The sequence below is a fragment of the Taudactylus pleione genome, unplaced genomic scaffold, assembly GCF_031769625.1.
Source record: "Taudactylus pleione unplaced genomic scaffold, aTauple2 ptg000473l, whole genome shotgun sequence".
Lineage (NCBI taxonomy): Eukaryota > Metazoa > Chordata > Amphibia > Anura > Myobatrachidae > Taudactylus > Taudactylus pleione.
The window spans coordinates 7664769-7686015 of record NW_028284875.1 but is presented as its reverse complement, the minus strand read 5'-3'; the positions used below and the strand labels follow the sequence as shown (position 1 = coordinate 7686015).

Sequence of the window (21247 nt, the reverse complement as noted above, 5' to 3'; positions counted from 1 at the left end):
CCAGGGTCTAAGAATATCAAGGCAGATGCTCTTTCCCAAAGTTTCTCTATCAATCAGTCTTCCTCCCAAAGCCTCAGAAGAGACCATCATTCCAACCTCTAGGATCCACTTTGCCGTCACCAGGACTCTGGCGGATTCTCTCAGGGCTTGTCAGTCCGAAGCTCCTTTGGAGAAACCATCGGGTGTGCTCTTCATCCCTGAGAAACTTCGTAAGGATGTGCTAAGGATTTCCATTGTTCCAAGGCAGTAGGTCATCCAGGCATAGCTAGAACTATAGAACTTCTCTCTCGTTCTGTCTGGTTGCAGTCCATGTCTCGAGACACTCGTGAATTTGTCCGGGCATGCAATGTCTGTTTTAGAAATAAGACCATCCGAACCACTCCTCGAGGGCTCCTGTTTCCTCTGCCTACGCCTGTTAAGCCATGGACTCATATTGCTATGGACTTTATTGTAGATTTTCCAGTCTCTACCCATTGTTCTGTCATCTGGACCATTGTGGATCTTTTCTCCAAGATAGTAATTTGGCAAGAGGAACAAAATGTGCGAACAAACTGTCAGCACTCTTTCTACAACATGTCTTCAGGCTTCATGGTCTTCCCGTGGATATCGTCTCGGAACATGGAACACAATTCGTGGCTCGATTTTGGAGAGGTTTCTGCGTGAAGCTGGGCATCAATGTGAGCTTATCCTCGGGTTACCATCCACAGTCCAATGGCCAGACGGAGCGGGCTAATCAGTCCTTGGAACAATACCTCCATTGTTTCATTTCTAAGTGCCAGGACAATTGGGTTCCACTTCTGCCCTTTGCAGAATTCACATATTAACAACTCTTGCCATTCTGCTTCCTCCGTCTCTCCTTTATATTGCAACTCTGGGACACATCCTAGTTTGAAGCCCCTATCATCAGTACCTCTTCTTCATCATCCATTTCTAGGCTATGAGCAGTCTGGAATAAGGTACATCATGCTCTCCGTCAAGCATCTGGGCGGTCCAAGGTGTGTGCTGACAAGCACCGTAGGCCCTGTAATTTTAGAGTTGGAGACTTGGTCTGGCTGTCTTCCAGAAATATCAACCTACGCCAGAGGTCACAAAAGTTGGGGCCTAAGTTTAGAGGCCCATTTCACATCATTGCTCAGGTTAACCCTGTAGCCTTTCGGCTGAAGTTACCTAGGACTCTGAAGATCAACAGTACCTTTCATTGTTCCCTCCTGAAGCCGGTGTTCCTTTCTTCCAGGTTTTCTCCAATCAGGCCTCCACCAGTACTCGTCCAGGGACGCCAGGAGGTTATTGTGGAGAAGATCCTGGACTCCAGAATATCTTGTGAATGTCTTAAAATTCTTGTCCACTGGAAGGGGCATGGTCCAGAGGAGCGTTCATGGGTTACAGAAAGATCTTTGCATGCTCCTACACTGCAGAGAAGATTCTTGGAGAACTTTCCAGACAAGCAGGGGTCTAGGTTAACCCCTCATCAAGGGGGGGGTACTATCACAAGCCGCCTGCGCGAGGTGTACACAGGGCAAGTGTTCACTGAATCTCCACCCACCTCCTGGCCATCATTCTGTGGATCACTCCAGATTGGCTCCTGCATCTATATCCTGCTGCCACTAACGCTCCTTCGATGCCAGTGATAAGAGTTTTCGTGTTTCCGGTTCTGGCTTTGTCTCCTGTCTTCCAGTTGAGCCCCAGTTTTCCTGCCTCCAATAGTATATTGCTGATCGACCGTTTGTCATCCAGGTTGCACAGCCCTGCATACTAATTACCTGCCGTTTGTGTCATCCAGGTGGCACAGGCCCCACAAGCAGCGTCAGCTGCTTGTGTCAACTTGGCGGCACAGACCACACTACTGCATCAGTTGCTTGCATCAACTCGGCGGCACAGGCCGCACTCCAGCAACATTAGTGTGCAGTCCTGCGCTCCTACACCAGTGACTTTGCTTCTATTATTCCCGGCTTCTGCCGCATCTAGCCAAATTGCTCCAGCCCTCAAGGTCGCTACACAGCCCAGTGGCTGCTTCATATTCAACAGCCCACTGGCTGCATCTGGCCAAGTTATACCAGCCCTCAAGGCTGCTGCACGGCCCAGTGGTCACTTCATATTCTACAGCCCACTGGCTGCATCCAGCCAAGTCCTACCAGCCCTCAAGGCTGCTGCACGGCCCACTGGCCACAACTAGCCAAGTAATAGCAGCCCTCAAGTCTGCGTCACGGCCAAAAGCTCACTTCATCATCTATGGCCTTCAGGCCCAACAAGCCAAGTCTCCCTCCAGCTCTCAAAGCTGTTGTACGGCCGCATCCAGCCAAGAATTCCAGCTCTCAACGTTGTAGCTGGACTATACTCAAAAGAGTCCCGCATGTGCCCTAACATTATCTTCATAAAACAGAAAGATAAACACACAGAATAGAAATATAGCGTAGTATATAGTTACTCAAAATAACATTTACATATACTAGCTTGAAAAAGCTATGAAGTATACCCAATACCGGAACTTCTACCCTTTTTGTTACATGCCTATTGTCCATCTGATTTCTGGTATGAGTTTGGTAAATTGGTTACCATGGTTAGTATTTTATCTTTTACTAAATGTGAGAGTAATTTCAAATAAATTATTTACTATGTTATAAAGATAATGCGCAAGGATCCGATTATTTTTCTTCTTATGTACATTGGAGGTGTCTACGTGTATGAATGATCCAGCTAAAGACAAGGATTTATTTATGATATGCCTAACCACATCTTCAGTCTAGTAAACAGAAATACGTAAAAAGTACTATAGTACCATCCTATCTTTACCTGGAGGGATTTAAGGAAACTATTTAATTTCACAGATTCCAACTTTCTCACAGATGCGACTATGTTCTTTTGAGTAACAATATACTACAGTATATTTCTGTATGTTGTTTATGTTTCTCTTTCAGGAGGATATAAGAAAAAAAAAAAATCACATTCAGCACAGTGTGCCCCATAAGATGTACAGAATTATTTTTACATTGCTATTATTCGTAAGTGTAAGGCGACACATTTTGTTTTCAAATTTAGCATTGCGCTGATTGTATTCATCTATAAAATACGATTTTTATAAACCGTAAAATCTCTTCCTTGGAGTCATCTGGGGCATGCCTTACATCTGGGTTATGTATAGTGGTGGGTGGAGTCGGATACTAGCTAATTGAAAACTGGCTCCCACCCCCTATATAACCCCCTCCATTTCCACCGTAACAAAGCTGGAGGAGAGCCACAAAAAGAACAGAGAAACAGTGGCATCCCCCAGAAGGACTTCAAAGGAAGAGATTTTACAGTGAGTAAAAACAATCGTATTTCCTTTATCATCCATCTGGGGGATACCTTCCATCTCGGTGATATACCAAAGCAAGCCAATTAAGGTGGGGAAGGGGAGCGTCTGAACCGACCGCTCTAAGAATTTTCAGCCCAACACTGGCATCCCTTGCACCGAATGTATGGAAGTGGTAACATTTTAAGTGTGTACGTATGACCAGGTAGCTGCTTTGCAGAGCTTGTCAAATGAGGTGCCATGCTGTACAGCCCAAGATGTTCCGATAGCACAAGTCGAGTGAGCCCAAATTGAGACCGGAACAGTCACATTCGAGGACAAATATACCTGCCTAATGGCATTAGTGACACATCTAGCATTGGACCCTTTTGAGGCAGGCCAGCCTCTTTTCGTTGAACCGATCAACACAAACAGGGAATCTGTATTCCTCAAAGACGCAGTACGATTCAGGGAAATGCATAACGCACGTACCACATCCAACAGTGAAAGCCGGAAGGACAATATTTTGGTTAATGTGGAAAGCCTTTGGCAGAAAGGAAGGTTTAACACTACCCTATCCTCATGAAAAATAATAAGCGGAGCTTTACAGGAAAGAGACGCTAATTCAGATACCTTTCTGGCCGAGGTGATGGCCAAAAGGAAAACAACCTTCAGAGTGAGATATCGCAATTCTACAGACTCCAAAAGGCTCGAATGGTGCCTTTTGGAGAGCCTCCAAAACTAAATTCAAGTCCCAAGGAGGAACTGGTGGGACATGAGTAGGCTGTATGTGAAAAATCCCCTGCAAGAAGGTCTGAACTTCTGGAATGGTGGCCAATTTCCTTTGGAACAGGATCAATAAGGTTGAAACTTGTCCCTTGAGAGGCCAATCTCAGACCCTTAACCAACTCCTCTTGCAGAAGAGACAAATGGCGAGACACTGAACTTTTCCGGTTTGAACTTGTGTTGTTCACACCAAGAAATATATATCTTCCATATTCGATAATAGATCTGGGAAGTAACTGGTTTACGAGCCTGTATCATGGTTTTCACCACAGACTCTGAAAACCTCTTGGCCCTCAGAATTTTGGATTCAAGAACCATGCAGTCAAAGCAATGCAAATTGGGGTGATGGAATGGACCCTGAAGCAACAGATCTGAACGCAGAGGCAGACTATATGGAACGTCTGCCAACTTGTTCTGAAGAACTGCGTACCAATAACGGCATGGCCAGTCTGGAACCACTGGAATGACCAGCCGTGCCACCTGTCGAATTCGCTGAATTACCCTTGGTAACATTGCCAGAGGAGGAAAGGTGTACCCCAGCTGGAATACCCAAGGTGCGGTCATGGCATCCACCAGAGATGCCCGAGGATCCCGGGACCGAGATCCGTAGCTTGGATGCTTCTTGTTGAGACGAGAAGCCATTAGATCTATGTCTGGAGATCCCCATCTGGCAACTATTTCTGCAAACACCTCCTGGTGTAATTCCCATTCTCCTGGTTGCACACTGAGGCAACTTAAGAAGTCCGCCTCCCAGTTGTCCACCACCAGAAAGTAAACTGCTGAAATAGCCGGAAATCAATTTTCTACCCAATGAAGGATGTGGGAAACCTCCCTCATTGCTAGCAAGCTGTGTGTGCCATCCTGCTTGTTTATGTAAGCAACTGCTGTGGCATGGTCTGATTGGATGTGTACTGGTAAATTCTTTAGATAGTATTGAGCCTGTATCAATGTATATCGAATTGCCCTTAGTTCCAGTATATTGATAGTAAGAGCGGTCTCCTGGACAGACCAAAGCCCTTGTAAGTGTCTTCCAGAACCACCCCCCCCCAGCCTGTTAGGCTGGCATCTGTGGTGACAATGTTCCAGTCCTGTACCGACAATTGGCAACCCTTGTTCAGATTTGCATACACCGCGGGGTCTGTGGTGATCATCTGACGTTTTAATCGAGGGTCTGGTTTCAACCATCAATGAAGCAATTGGTTCTGTAGAGGTCGGGTACGAAATCTGGAAAAAGGAACAGCTTCGAATGAAGCTACCATTTTCCCCAATATCTGCAGAGCCCTTAGAACAGATATGAGAAATCTGTAAAAAGGTCCTTTTTCGGGATTGAAGATCCTGGCTCTTTACCTGTTGAAGAAACACTCTGACACTGGGTGTCGAAGAGAAGACCCAAAAATACCAACTTCTGAGATGGAATTAAATTTGATTTGGGAAAGTTGATGATCCAGATGAATCTCTGGAGCATACCTATTGTAATCTGAATAAATTGTTGCAATAGAGCTATTGAGGGAGCCCTTTGCAACAAAACATTCAGATAAGCCAACACATTTATTCCCCCACTCCTGAGTAGGGTTATCATGTGTGCCATAACCTTTGTAAATACTCTGGGAACGGTGGTCAACCCGAATGGCAGGGCCTGAAACTGAAAATGCAGATGCCCCACTGCAAACCGCAGAAGATGTTGATGACCTTTCCATATAGGAATATGGAGGCATCCTTGATATCTATGGAGGCCAGAAAATCTTCTTCCTCCATTAAACCAATAACTGACCTTATTGACTCCATCTTGAATCTCTCCAAGTGAAGATAAGAATTTAACCCCCTAAGGTTGAGAATGACCCATCTGGTTTGTCTTCTAGGAAAAGATTGGAGTAGAACACCAGGCATTGCTGTAGTACCGGGACCAGAATAATTACTCCGGAGTCGGAAAGGAGTCGCCTTTCTGCAACCATCCACAGGGAGAGGAGTGGAAAGACTCTTTTTTGAACAGGCCCCTTCAAATCTAAAATGTAACCCCTGGTGACTATTTGACTTATCCAAAAATTTGTATTGGAAAGAATCCAATTTTCCCGGAACTTGAATAAGCGACCTCCCACCAGAAGACGGGACCCAGTCCCATGACAGTCATGTGGATCTACCTGCTGGCTGAGCAGCAGGCCGACTGGTGCCGGGACCTCCCCATCCCCTAAAGGTCCCTCTTCGGGGACCCCTATATGCACCTCGAAAAGCCTGAAATCTTCCTCTGCTTTCATTCTGAGATGAACAAAACCTAGGAGTTTTTGTTTTAGGTGTATTTACAGAAAGGTAATGACTTTTTCCTCCTTTAACCTGAGATATAATTTGGTTAACTCTGGACTAAACAAAGAACTTCCTTCAAAAAGGCATTGTCTTCTAAAGCATGTTTTAGGTTTTAAGCCATAGCGAGCGGCTGGCAGAAACAGCTAGTGGCTGAGATATGAGACTATCTGAATAGTATCTAATAAAGAATCACCTATATAGGTTAGAGCTTCAGAAATCTGATCAGCTAAAAAGTTACCTTTAGATTCAGATAAAATCAGATGATTACTGGTTTTTAAAGGACCGATAGACTTTACCACCCAGGCACGGGCCAGAATTGGCTGCAGCAATACTGCTGACAAGGTGAATAAAGATTTTTAGAACATCCTCATTCTTTCTAACAGTTTAAAGAAAGAAACTTCACTAGTATCTGGCATAGCTGCCTCCTGTAACTGCAGTTTCCCTGATTGCATCTATTAACATAGAAACTCCTGAATCTGACTGGGAGGACACCTCAAACTGGGAGGGTGACTCCCAGTCATAACTCTATTCCTCTTCTTCCTGTGAAGTAGCTGAAGCCTCTTCTCCAGAAAAATCTAGAGAGGAATGTGACCGCTTTTTAATGGCTGTGGCCCCTCCAGACGGTGCCATTTTATTTAGAGGCTTCGCCAACTGAGCGAGACATCGTTCCATATTTTGGTCCCATTTGGGCTCTATCGAGGCATCAGCCAAAGGAGATGCTTGAGCACAGGGTATCATATAATTTTCCTTCAAGTGACATAATTCACCTATGGTGTCCACCATAGCTCTAGCCCAATCAGGCATCACCAACTGTTCAGCCGATCAACCCGATAATGAAACCCCCTGTGAACAGCCAGCACATAGCGATCCTTGGTCCGTACCTTTTGCCAATTTTTTCTCACATTTTGTACAAATATAAACAGGGACTTGTTTCTTACAACATTTGCCTGACTTATCCATACTGAGAAAGAAAAACAAGTCTACTTCAAAAAGATAGCTACCTAAATTCTCATAGAAAAAAGTGTAGCCCTGAATGAATAGAAAAGATAGGTTAATGAAGACTTCTATTCACCCATTTGTTTAAATGCAAAAAAAAACCCTGGCCATTAAAGACCAAATTCTTTGCCAATAAACCAAGGGTAAAATAAAATGTCACACACACCCCACCTGTATGTTACTGCCTTACTATCAGTGACAGTGCAGTAACTGAGATATATATATATATATATATATATATATATATATATACACACACACATATATATATATATATATATATATATATATATATATATACACCCAGAACACACCAGGTTAATTACACAATAGCAAAAATCCCAGATAACTGCTTAGCTTGTCAGGCTTCCATCCCCCATAGTCTGCGTGACTGCCAACAGAAGTCAGCTGCTGTGGCCTTGCAGCAGCCTGTATTTAAAACAAACTAAATACCTGGGGGAGTGGAGGCGTGGCCGGCTGCAGGGTCCGGCTAATTCAGGACACCTGTAGTCATAGCCTCCAGCGTCCACGGCCCTGCCTGATGTCACTACTGCGCGACTACATGCGCAGCAGCGTCTACTCACTACTCCAGCACTCATTGTGCCACGGTGCTCTATTGATTCCGGCCACCTGTCTTAGTCTCCGGCCTAGAAACTACTTGTGGCCCTGCCTGATGACATCACCGCTGTGTGACTGCACGTGCAGCGATGTCCTGGAACCAGCAAAGCCCTCTCTCCTTTAAAAGCAGCAGCATGTTGCTGCTTCTGTAACTGGGGATTGAAGAAGTGTTGTGCTGAACAGCCCATGGGAGGTGTGAGACAAGCTGGCTCTACAGGAACAATGAGTAATTACAGCCCTGGCCAATCTGCTCAAAAGCAGTGTACCAGGTAGCAGTATATTGGCAACAAGATTGTTATACTTTGTAATAAATCTTACCTTTTTGCCTGCGGCCCCTCAGATGCGTGTCTGGAATGGAGAGAGACCCAGGGACATGGTAGTTTGGAGTTTCTCTCAGGGGCCGTCTTTAGAGTGGGATACAGGTTCACACCTTCTAACCTATATAACTCTGTTGTTGCTTGTTGTCTGTCTCCAGGAACTAAGCACGCAAAATCATGAAACAAAGAAAGAAAACCTAACTAAAAGCTAGGACCTATCTAGCTAGTGCCTTACGCCAAAGGCACTAAAAAGACAGATTACGGTGGAAAGAGAGGGGTAATATAGGGGGTGGGAGACAGTTTTCAATTAGCTAGTGTCCGACTCCACCCACTATTATACATAACCCAGATGTAAGGCAGCCTCCAGATGGATGATAAAGAAATAAACTCCTTAATATTTATTAGTAGTTGCACACTAGAGCAGACTCCACAGCTCTCAGTGGCTAGGGAGAGGAGGACAACAGAGGGGAGAGAGGGAGGGAGAGGGAAAGAAAGTGCCAGGGTAAAGAGGAGGGGTCCCAGGAGACAGGAGAGGGGACAAGATGGCGGGGAGAGAGAAAGGATCCCAGGAGAGAGGGAGTAGAGGGGATATGACAGCAGGGCAGAGAAGATGGGTCACAAGAGAGAGAGGAAGGTGGGGGTCAACTTGGTGGCAGGGCAGAAAGAAGGGGTCCCAGGAGTGAGAGAGGGGATGGGACAAGGTGCCAGAAGAGACAGAAGGGACAAGATGCCAGAACAAAGAGAAGCAGTCCTAGGGGAGTGAGTGGAAAAAAATCTCAACAACTGCTGCACAATAGGGAAAATGGTGAGGAATAGGGACACAATAGCTTGCATCCTGGAAAATTCTGTGTCCAAAAAAACGGGATGTAGTCAGGACTAATGATAGACGTCTAAATACCGATGCCTATCACTAACCCCACGCCAAAACCTGACATACCGAACGTAGGTAACCCGGGCATCGGGAGCTGTTAGCCGCAGTATTATGTACAGGTCCAAAAACACCATAGGTGCTCTGAATGGAGTACAAATTCATAAAGGTAATCTCACTCTGTAATAAAGAGTAGCAAAGCAGGTAGTAGTCAATAAGCGTGCATAAGCAAAGTTGATCTGGCTCATGAATACTGCATTCATACCATCCCATATATATGCAACATGGCAATTTCAAAGTCAACTGCAGCATAAAAGTAATTATCTTGAAAGCCTGTTTTTTTAACAGATCTTGCGATTTTTTTAGTGCTGCACATGATCTGGTGCCAAGCGGACGCATCTTTGAGTAATTTCAAGTTGTACACATCGCAGCCGCATCTCCACTTGTAGCTGAATGAGCGTAACAGGGTAGCAAAAAGGTGTTGTACGTAGGCTAAGTTTAGTGAGGATGTTTTAGGAGCATGTAAATGGAACTGTGGGCTACGTTAAATTGCATAAGATGATTAAATCAATTTGATAATAAAGGCATACATTTTAATTAGTAAAAATGCTGTGACCATTCCCCTTGGAAATAAGCTGGGATCGGTGCGATTTGGAGGCAGGTGATGGATGAGTTATAAGGAGGGTGCAATCACCTTGCAAAACATGGCAATGTCACTCAAAACACATGCTTCATTTCACGATGCATTGAGAGTAAATATACAAAATATACAAAGTTAATTCCTTATATTGACAATTTCCTTTTTTAGGACAAGGTGTCCACACAAGCTGTGTAATGATCTATTTTGTGTCAGGATGCGGCCTGGGATCGGCCGTTACTCACCGCTGCGTTGGTGTCCTTGAGCTTAGGTGCTCAGTCGCCGGGGTAGAAGGTGAGTGGTGGGCTGAGTATTCTCCCCGGAGTCTGCTAAGACTTCCATGCGTGAGTCCTGGTTCCCGCGGCGGCGGACATGGGCGCAGCCATGTTAGTCCGTATCACCTGACTAGTCTCTCCCACAGGTAGTCCTGCGGTCATTCAGCTGATCTTCTGATCCAATGACCAACTACCTAAGGGTATTTAGTCTGACTCCAGGAACAGGAAGCTGCTGTTCAACTTCGCTACTTCCAGTGAATACTTGCTGTAGCAGCGTTGCAGGGTCCACATTCCTTCCTGCTAGTGATATATTCCTAGTGACTTTCTCCAGCGTGTGTACTCAGAACAGCATCTGTGTGCTGACTCCTAGTGCCATTCTCCTGTACCAGTCCTGTGCCTGGATTTCCAGAGATACTCCCTAGTGCAGTCCATGCTGGGATCCCCAGTGTTCTCTTGTTACAAGTTTCCTTCAGTACAGACCAGTGCACAAACCCACAGTTATTCTTTGCATTCATTATTCTGAGTACTCATCTCCACTCCATATCGTTACATGTTGTACGCAGTGTCTCAGTCATCTAAAGGTGCGTACACACTGGGCGATAAAGTGGACGACTGAACGATAACGATATCGTTATCGTTCAGTCGTCCACTTTATCGTCCATTTTTAACCCCTAAAAGATGAACGATAACGACGACGCGCGTTCCTGCAGGTCGTTCGTCATTATCGTTCATCGGGCTGACATGCAGGCCAACCTCACGACCTCGTCAGGTTGCTGCATGTCAGGGAATGGGGGAGAGAGCCCGGCGCTGAACGATATCGTTAATGATATCGTTCAGTGGCTGTGCTCAATGTCATGAACGACATTGAGCACAGCCTGCCGGGGACAACACTACACGATATCGCTCAGGGAGCATATCGTGTAGTGTGTACCCACCATTAGTCCTAGTGTCATCTCCCAGTCTCCTCGTCACTCCCAGGTACCTGACCATAGGGCCGCAACCTGCTCACTTGGTGCGGCGAAACCCAAATCCCAATAGGAGGGGTCACTGGTGAAGACCACAAAGTGAGTTAGACTCCGCGTCCCGACAATTAATGGGCGCCCAACTGTATCTAAAGTGATACAGATACAGGATGTTAAATAATAAGTCGCATCAATTATGCCTGTTGCGACATCACTGGTGTATCCGTACACACTAGCACTCTGAAGTGTTACACAGGCTGTGCCGGCTTCTAAGTGACCATATTGTGTACATATGCAAGAAACAGTCAGCTCAGGCTTCCTGTGGTTCAGCATCCACATAATACTTGATAATATAAGCGAGTCATAAATGTCATATATACCTTATTACCATTATACTGATTAGCAATAGAAAAATGAAGATAAAGGCTTACTTTTTAAATAGTTAACATTTAAAAATTCTAAAGGTATATCTTTAAAAACTGTTAAGATAAGAAAATGCAGTACAAAAGTGGCGCAAATGGTGTTCCACCCTTCCTTAACGCAAATAGGTTTAAAAGCTTTTACTAGGGTATCTTACATATAATTGCCAATATATTATAGTTGAACTAGATATGCATCATCCAGCACACACAACCTGATGTGCAAGCCTGTTTTGCCATAGAGACAGTGATCATATTATGCAAGCACAATTACTCCTGCGTGATTATTTTGCCCTTTACTAAAGTCTGTGGGTGGAATTGGCAAGGGAGGAAAGGAATTTTGATAAGAAGAAACATATTTAAATTCTACTTTTCAAAACTGCAATATTTAACTATCTGTAGCCATAGATTAGATGTCACTTCAATAACCATTACTTTATTATTTTGCACCACATGCAACTTTTTTCAAACAGTGCTAAAACAAAACTCAGTATTACCCAATGTTTTACAATTATGTTATTACTTTTTATTTGACTGAAACGGACCAGCAAAAGATACTTACATCCTGCATGATAATTGCAGTGCAGAGATCTGTTATACCCCTTTCACATGGAAACAGATGTCCCCCTGTGCCTAGCCCCGCCACTTCACTTCCTTGATGCAGAGCGCAGCGGAGCATGGTGCAGAGGGTACTGATCATCAGTCCGCTCTGCTGCAGCTGATCTCTGCACACACAGAGATCAGCATAGCGGTGCTCTGAAGTTCCCCTCTTCCCACTTTAAGTGTAGACGCATGCGCCCCAAACTGCTGTTCGCACGAAATTCTGGAGCGAGATTCTGGCAGTGATGCCAGCCACATCGCTGCAGGGGGGCAGAAGCAGGAGATCCATTCTGCACTTGCGCAGAACGATCTCCCCTGCAGTAGCTGGGGGGCAGAGTGGCTGATGTGGTCACATGTGATGCGACCTTGCCAGAGGAAGGACTTCTGGCTCCGGCTGCATTACATGCCAGTCATTTAAGTGGTAAAATAGGAAATGAGATCTGTGCGAAAGGATTTCCTCGCGCTCTTCCGACCCCCCCCAAAAGTGACGTAGTGGTGTCTGACTACCAATATCACTGTTGATCACTTGGCGGGAACTTCAGTTCCCCATTTAGCACTATTACGCTGATTTCTAAAAGTACAAAGATCAGCTGCAGCAGGGAGGAATGATCATCAATCTCCCCGAGACACGCCACTGGGGGTGTGGGCAGTAATGCTACATTAGCCTGCTAGACAAATCCCCAACAGGGGTGCTAGATACCCTTCCAGGTATATTTTATTCCTCTAAAATGGTTCAATAAGTTTTAAAGTAGAACATAATTTTTTTTTTCTAAAACATCAGAAATTGTAGGTTTTTTTCATGTAATTGTCAGTTCAGTGGTTAATGCGCTTTTTATTCATTTAATGACATTCAAAAAGCAGATAGGAGGTAGTGAGCCTGGAGACGTTACATTCCATATTATTGTTATAACCTGATATAGGTTTCTGTTCTGTGCAGCCTAATTACAATTCCAAAATGTTGAATGAAGCAGTCACAATGTCTTCCATGACACAGTGAAGAACATTTTATCTCTACATCTTGCAGTCTAATTTGAACAGTTGCTATTTATGCTGTGAAAAAAATTAGAACTGTACTGTAAAACAGTACAAAAGACGCTTGTTTGTACACTTAAAGGTTGGTTTTGTCTCAGCATCTGCAATACAACAATTTCCCTTCCTTGCATGTGTTGCTGGCTCTCACATTATTTCCCCAGCAACACTAAGATGAACAAACTTTCTTCATACAGGACACAAAGTACAAAGAACATCAGACAAAGTGAAGCTGCCTGTTCTTACAATATATAATCTTAATTGTTATACTTGGAAGCTAGTAGCAATATTATATTTTATACCAAATTTGTCTACCTCTAGCAGCAAGAAAGTTATAGGACACAGACGTTTATTTACCAGTAAGTGCTCTTCTACTACCTCTCTGCTGTGATGTCTGTCTGCAGCTCTCTTTAAGTCATGGATCAATGAGTCATTATGCTAATACAATTGCTATAGGACACCCACTAAGTACAAAAAGGCATCATTACTGCTGTATTGTTTTTTTGTTATTTTTTTTACACCAAGGCTTTAAAGAAACTAACACGCTGGAATTGTCAAGTCAAATCTTCTTCAGTAACAAGCACAAATAATAATGCTAACATTAATCTCTAATTTGCAGAATAGTTTAACCTTTAGCAATATAGTTAGCACAAATGTATACTGTGATCACATCTCTGTCCTAAAATGTGCTCTGTAGACTCAATGGCATTGAAGGAATAAAAAACAATGTCAAATGAGATTAATATAGTTTTTGTGTGATTTTAAGTATATATAAACTAAACTACAGTTAATGCTTCAACATTAGATCTTAAATGAGCTATTATTATAACCAGTCTTTTGATCTTAATTCCAGATTGTCATTTGATACATAATTTATTTAAATGTGCCTGCACAGTGGACAGGACAAGCTATGCATTTTAAAAAGTTAACATTATAGGAGGACCAATTAATTAGAGCTTTCTTTCTCAGCAATACATACCATAATAAAATAATAATGCAGATTATAAGTGTATGCTAAATTATTCTAGACTGAATTGCATATTATGAATATTGAGAGAGTTCGAGAGAGCTAAAGAGCAAAAGAGAAAGTGCAAAAATGGAGAGCGCAAAAGAGTAAATACAAATGTAAAAGACAGCGAGAAAAAAAAAATGAAAGAAATTAAAAGAAACTTAAATACTGCAAAAACAAAAAATAAAAATTAAAAATGTTCAGCTGGGGATAGTATGGAAAGACTGGTACATTAACAAATCTATGATAATGTTCTTCTGCTTCTAAATAAAGCACTACAAATCATTAAATCAACATTAAGCTTATTCAGGGAACCAGCCTTTGCTTAAAGGGTTAAAGCAGTGTTATTTATGGAGGTATTTACATGACTAAGCAACAAAAAGTTCAGCAGCCGTTTCTAAAATCTTTATTTAACAAATAAATGCTCAAGAGCCGTATGTGTTTGTCAGCTCAGGCTTTTATTCTCTTGAAGGGCTCATATTCACAACTGACAGAGCTCTGCTTTGAAGCCCTGTTGTATTACTTATTTTGTATGCCTGCTTTTTTCGTCTGTGTTTCTCACCCCCCACTCAACCCTGTCGTGTTCCTTTTTATTTCTCTACAGAACCATTGCCAGAGCTGAGAGAAGAGACTAGACATCTAGTCAGGAATAGGTAACTTGGATTACCATCCATGGCCTCAGTGGGGTTACAAATAACGGCTTTTGTAATTGCTCTAATAGGTGTGTGTGGAGCCATTGTTGCTACTTTGCTGCCAAACTGGAAAAACAATGCTGACACTGGGGCCAACATCGTTACTGCCATCACTCAAACGCAAGGTCTCTGGATGGACTGCACGTGGTACAGCACCGGCATGTTTAGCTGCACTGTGAAATACTCCATCCTTTCACTCCCTGTCTACATTCAGACCATTCGGACTGCTATGGTATTATCCTGCATATTGTCGAGTTTGGGGATATGCATCTCCATGGCAGGAATGAAATGTACCAAGATAGGAGGTGATCTACAGACCAAAAGCCATATAGCTTTTGCTGGTGGGACATGCTTTTTGCTGGCGGGAATCTTTGGCATGATTTCAGTGAGCTGGTATATGAAAGAGATCATCTCCAGCTTCTTGGATCCGTCCATCCCGGAGAGTGGCAAACATGAGCCAGGAGGAGCACTATATGTAGGCTTTATTTCAGCTGGACTGCATTTCCTAGCTGGTGCAATCTTCTGTGCATCCTGTACTAAGAAGCAGCAGGAAGAATTGGATTCTCAGCCGAAAAAAACACAAGAGCCAGCAGCTCAGCAATCAGAAAACAACAGTGCAGGTTATAACCTCCAGGACTATGTGTAAATGAAAAAGCTTTACAGGATATGACAAAATGTTTTACAGCTGTAATATATTTTACTTATCAAAAATGCTAATGGTGGCAATAAAATATTTTAGTTAATTATGCTAGTGTATAAAATGCCCCAATAATTTGCAATGATAATAAAAACAAATATGGACAAATCATAGGTTTTATAGACAATTGTACGTTTCAAAATAATAAAATTCTGTAGATTGTTTTTGCAGATCTTATAAAATAACACTATTGGATTTCCATAGCAACAAAAATGCAAACCCCAAACACATTCACCCACATTGTACAGCTTTAGAAATGAAAGTCATAGTGGCTTAGAGGTCAATTCACACATTCTCAATAATTGTACAAAAGTAAATCCATAAAAAACATCTGCTGTATAGTATTTATATAAACACTTTGTAGTAGCAATGTAACACAAAACTAAAAGCAGCTTTGTTTGAAAAGCATTCAGCAGCATTAGCATTCATTATGTAAGAGGGCTTCCAGTACTGCCTTATAAGTAGCTAAGGCTTAGAACTTATTTACAGCTAAATGTACCGCAGGTCATAAAAAGATTAGCACTTTTATTCTAAATTATTCTGTAAAAAAAATATTTCTGCTGCAGTCTGACAAAAATAAAAATGAGAATATCAAGTTCAACATCAAAAAGGTGGATATATAGCAATTTAGGGGGCATATAGGTAAGATCTTACAAAATGAAGGGAGGTGGTAGTGGAAATATTTGCTTTGGTTTCTCAAAATTTTTTTGGCTGCTAGTTTAATTTACAATGGTGAATCACAAAGTGTAAAAGGTTTGTAATCTATGCGAAAGGTTCCCAATGGCAATAACAAAGAAATGCATTTGGTAATTTAATCTGCCTCATAATTTTGAGACGTACAAAAGAAAAAAAGTTCGATCCACAAGTATTTTTTTTTTGTCTCTTTTTCCAGACAATGCTGTAAGAGTAATATTATATACAGATGTGTACTTTGTTTTGCCCATATTGTATAGAGTGCCACGAGGTGTTCTTAGCCAAGGACGTATTAAGGTTTCGCAAAGCAGTGCGTTTTCGTTTTGTTTGCACAAGCTAAACAGGTATTCAAACGGCAGGTGGCACTTTTGTTAGACTCTACTGTACCTGCATGCCAACTGCCATCCTGAGTACAACACTAATATTTAGCTTTAGGATTGTACTCTATGTCGCGTGTAAAATTAAACACGCTGAAAAAAAATGCTAATTTTGCGCATATTAGCAATTGTCAATCATCTTGCAAGATGCAAACTGGAATTAGGCGATTAGGTGAAAGCAGATGTGTGGTGGAGTTCTTATTTAATTAAGGCTTTTTAATAGTCGTGAATATTTGACAATTTTTTTGCACGGTGCACTGGAAGTCCTATGTACACTAAAACTATTTCTCAATCCCCAGGACCCCTAACAGTTCACATTTTCCAGACCACATAGCAGTTGCACAGGTGCATTACCAACGGTCACATTTTAAAGTTCCACAGATGACATGGAAAACTTTTTGGGGTCTTGTGGACAGAGCTTGAGAACTGCTACGCTAAAACAAGGCCTTAAACTGTTATACAGAATACCCAACTGGATTACTACAGAAGATTTACTGCTTTGTAGCATATATCTGACATGTTAGGTATTTGACTACGGTGAAGGACGCCTGGTGTTCAAATCTCTTGCAGGTAGCAAACTCTTTTTGAAACTTACACCCTCTATTACTGTATATTATTTGCATTATTAAACAAATAGTTAATCTGCCCATGGGTAAGATAACAAAAATAATAAATTCTGAAAAAGGCGCAAATTCAGTTTATACCCAACTGTCATCTTTGGATTTGCATATTTTCAGTAATCTTCCGATTTTTTTTTTTGTTTTAATTATTGGGGTTATTTAGTCAGACACTGTAGTGCACAAAATCTTTTGAATTCTCCTTTTCCCTATACATAAATTTGCGTCCACAGTCATATCCATGCACAGCATTTATGAGTCATGGAGAAGGATGTAATGAGAGCAACCTCAAAATTCTAAAAAGTTAGCTCCCATGCCCCTCACATGTGATATGTTTATTTCATGGACCTGTCCCATATTTATACCAGAGCGTCCCAATGCATTAAAATAATAGAGTAGAAAATTAAATTGAAAACTTACATTACACATACCCCTGTACATACAGTAGACAGTAGCCACTTTACAGCTCTTCTAAAGGTGGATTTGAACACCAGACCTCATGTACAAGTCAGACACTTAAGTGGTGATCTATAGCATCTGTCAGGCAATACACTCACGCATGCCTCCGGTGTAGAGCAGGGTCACAAAACCCTATCCTATACTCTACACCGAATTGTAAATCGTCTTTGGATTTGCAGATATTTGTTTTGAATTTGCAGTAGGACCACTTTTTAGTTTATGGGCAGCCTGGTAGTTTTTTTTTGTGTGTTTGACTGCTAGACCTGTGGAATGCAGTACAGTAAATCCAAATCATTTGTGAAAAAAAACAAATAATAAAAAAAAAAATTATAATAATTAGCTCCATCCAACAGGATAGATAGTCCAGAAGAATCAACTCCGCCTCCACACCAGCTGAATCAGTACTGATCCTGCAGATGGATCAGGGTATTACACTGGTCATCATGCAGCTGCGCTATGCCAACCTAGCACTCACTCTCCACAGTGGGGCGAGCAGCTCTAGCATTTTCCCTGACTGGCTCAGCTCCCTGTCTGTTAGCCTAAACATGCTGTACTAGGTTGACAAAACAGAAGTGGACATATCTGCTCCCCTCCCTTATATCCAGCAGAATAGTTTTGTTCCTTCTCCCTCTTCCCTCATTCCCCCACTCCTCCAACTCCTTACGCTGCCTCCCCTTTTGCTTCCTGGAGCAAGACAATCCTTTATGGATGCAGCCTACATATTAGGAAGAACCGTAGCTTTCAGAAGTCTGGCGATAGGCGCATCTACTCAGGGAGACACCACCCATCTGGTGGTGTCCTGATCTAAGAATGGAAAAACAGACTTCAACCACCTTAGAACAGTCTGTCAGGCTTTAACCAGACTTCTGTCAATGTATCCACAAAATAAGAAAATGGCGGCAGTCGCGCTCCTCACCGTGGTGTCAGCCGGTGCGGGGAGAGACGTTGTGAGCGCGGCAATGCCGCGCGTGCCCCGAAAAGTGGCGTGGCCTCGTGGGATGGGGCGTGGCCTAGCGGGACAGGGGCGTGGCACCACTTGTGAAGCCACTGCTGTCTCTTATACTATGCTGAGCAAAACACAGCCTTTCAACACACTCTATTTATCATACAGCCCCCTCAAATCTTGTGTAGCACAACCTCGTCAAACACTTTGCAGCATATAGCACAATACTCCCAATGTACTCTGCAGCACTTCACACAGTCACACATACTGTACAGGCTGCAGCTCTTCTCAGTGTCCCACAATCATGCTGCATCACAATACAAAGATAAACCATGTACGGTATTTATACTTAACCAATTATCACACAGACTCTCACCGGTATCTTCTGAAAAGGGGCGTGGCCTCGTGGGATGGGACGTGACCTCGCGGCCCGATCCCCTGTGGTCCCGTTCTTTAATGGGGGGTGCAGGGGGTGCGTGCTGGCTGCCTTACAGTGTCAGGCGCCGGGTGCTGCACTTAATACTACAGTGCAGCACCCGGCTCCTGTCACTGTGGGGGAGTCTGCACTCTGGTGTCACCCTTCGGCGAATGACACTCGGTGCGGCCCGCACACCCAAAGTTCACAGACATTAGCCGCATGTGAAAGTTGGGGCAGAGAGGAGTTGCCTACATTCTAACTACTGGGACCAGCTCTGACTTTATGAGCCCTGTAAACTGGAGCGGAGGCTGGTGACCATAAAGGCAAATAATAAAAATAAAGCAGAGCTAACTAAGTTGCTGGAAACATAGGGGTCTATGTATTAAGCCTTGGCAAGACACAAAGTGGAGAGAGAAAGTACCAACCAATGTTGCTGCTTCTGTAACTGGGGATTGAAGAAGTGTTGTGCTGAACAGCCCATGGGAGGTGTGAGACAAGCTGGCTCTACAGGAACAATGAGTAATTACAGCCCAGCCAATCTGCTCAAAAGCAGTGTACCAGGTAGCAGTATATTGGCAACAAGATTGTTATACTTTGTAATAAATCTTACCTTTTTGCCTGCGGCCCCTCAGATGCGTGTCTGGAATGGAGAGAGACCCAGGGACATGGTAGTTTGGAGTCTCTCTCAGGGGCCGTCTTTAGAGTGGGATACAGGTTCACACCTTCTAACCTATATAACTCTGTTGTTGCTTGTTGTCTGTCTCCAGGAACTAAGCACCCAAAATCATGAAACAAAGAAAGAAAACCTAACTAAAAGCTAGGACCTATCTAGCTAGTGCCTTACGCCAAAGGCACTAAAAAGACAGATTACGGTGGAAAGAGAGGGGTAATATAGGGGGTGGGAGACAGTTTTCAATTAGCTAGTGTCCGACTCCACCCACTATTATACATAACCCAGATGTAAGGCAGCCTCCAGATGGATGATAAAGAAATAAACTCCTTAATATTTATTAGTAGTTGCACACTAGAGCAGACTCCACAGCTCTCAGTGGCTAGGGAGAGGAGGACAACAGAGGGGAGAGAGGGAGGGAGAGGGAAAGAAAGTGCCAGGGTAAAGAGGAGGGGTCCCAGGAGACAGGAGAGGGGACAAGATGGCGGGGAGAGAGAAAGGATCCCAGGAGAGAAGGAGTAGAGGGGATATGACAGCAGGGCAGAGAAGATGGGTCACAAGAGAGAGAGGAAGGTGGGGGTCAACTTGGTGGCAGGGCAGAAAGAAGGGGTCCCAGGAGTGAGAGAGGGGATGGGACAAGGTGCCAGAAGAGACAGAAGGGACAAGATGCCAGAACAAAGAGAAGCAGTCCTAGGGGAGTGAGTGGAAAAAAATCTCAACAACTGCTGCACAATAGGGAAAATGGTGAGGAATAGGGACACAATAGCTTGCATCCTGGAAAATTCTGTGTCCAAAAAAACGGGATGTAGTCAGGACTAATGATAGACGTCTAAATACCGATGCCTATCACTAACCCCACGCCGAAACCTGACATACCGAACGTAGGTAACCCGGGCATCGGGAGCTGTTAGCCGCAGTATTATGTACAGGTCCAAAAACACCACCCATCTGTCACCAACCCCTCTCTCCTGCACGGTATCCTCTTCCTCTATAAAAAAAACAAACAACAAACTGTATGGAGTTTCTATATGGTGTAGTCATTTACAGTTAAAAACACCAACTATTTGTATGTGAAAAAATAACCCACACACAAAACAAACAAAAAACATTAAATAAAAGAAATCCCAATTCTAGCAATAACAATTTTCAATACATTTTAAAGGCTGTTTAAGAACCACAGCCACATTACACCAACCAGGCCCACAAAGTTTTGGCAACACTAGTTCTTCCACTGGACCACTGTACTAAAACTGCTTGGGGGCCAGTCAATTGTGTTTGCCCTCCCAGACCAAGAATTGTCAACGTTTTCATAAAGTACAGACTCTAATTAATTTACCGCTTGACTATACAGACACAAACCCACCGTAGTATGTTAGGGACCTACCCTACAGAGGTTACCTGTATATGGTGGGTAGGTCCATAAACTCGGCCACGATTATGCTGAAAACCTCTGTTTATTGCATAATGTGTACGTATATATATATCTATCTATATCTATATATCTATCTATCTGGATTTGTGCACCTGTGATCTGTCTGTTCCTGTGCCTACAATAAAAGTCTCAACAGGTAGCACCTCCCATTATATATAATTCTATAT

The 21247-nt window shown here is 43.2% G+C and overlaps 2 protein-coding genes across 2 annotated transcripts in view; one reads left to right on the top strand and one right to left on the bottom strand.

The window, feature by feature from the left end:
• The window catches only part of TFB1M (transcription factor B1, mitochondrial), a 66544-nt gene that overhangs the window by 11874 nt on the left and 33423 nt on the right, over positions 1 to 21247 (bottom strand). The gene's annotated exons all lie outside the window — the stretch shown is intronic.
• On the top strand, positions 14755 to 15420 carry CLDN20 (claudin 20). The gene has a single exon (XM_088448943.1). The coding sequence runs from the start codon at positions 14755 to 14757 to the stop codon at positions 15418 to 15420; it is 666 nt and encodes a 221-aa protein (XP_088305069.1).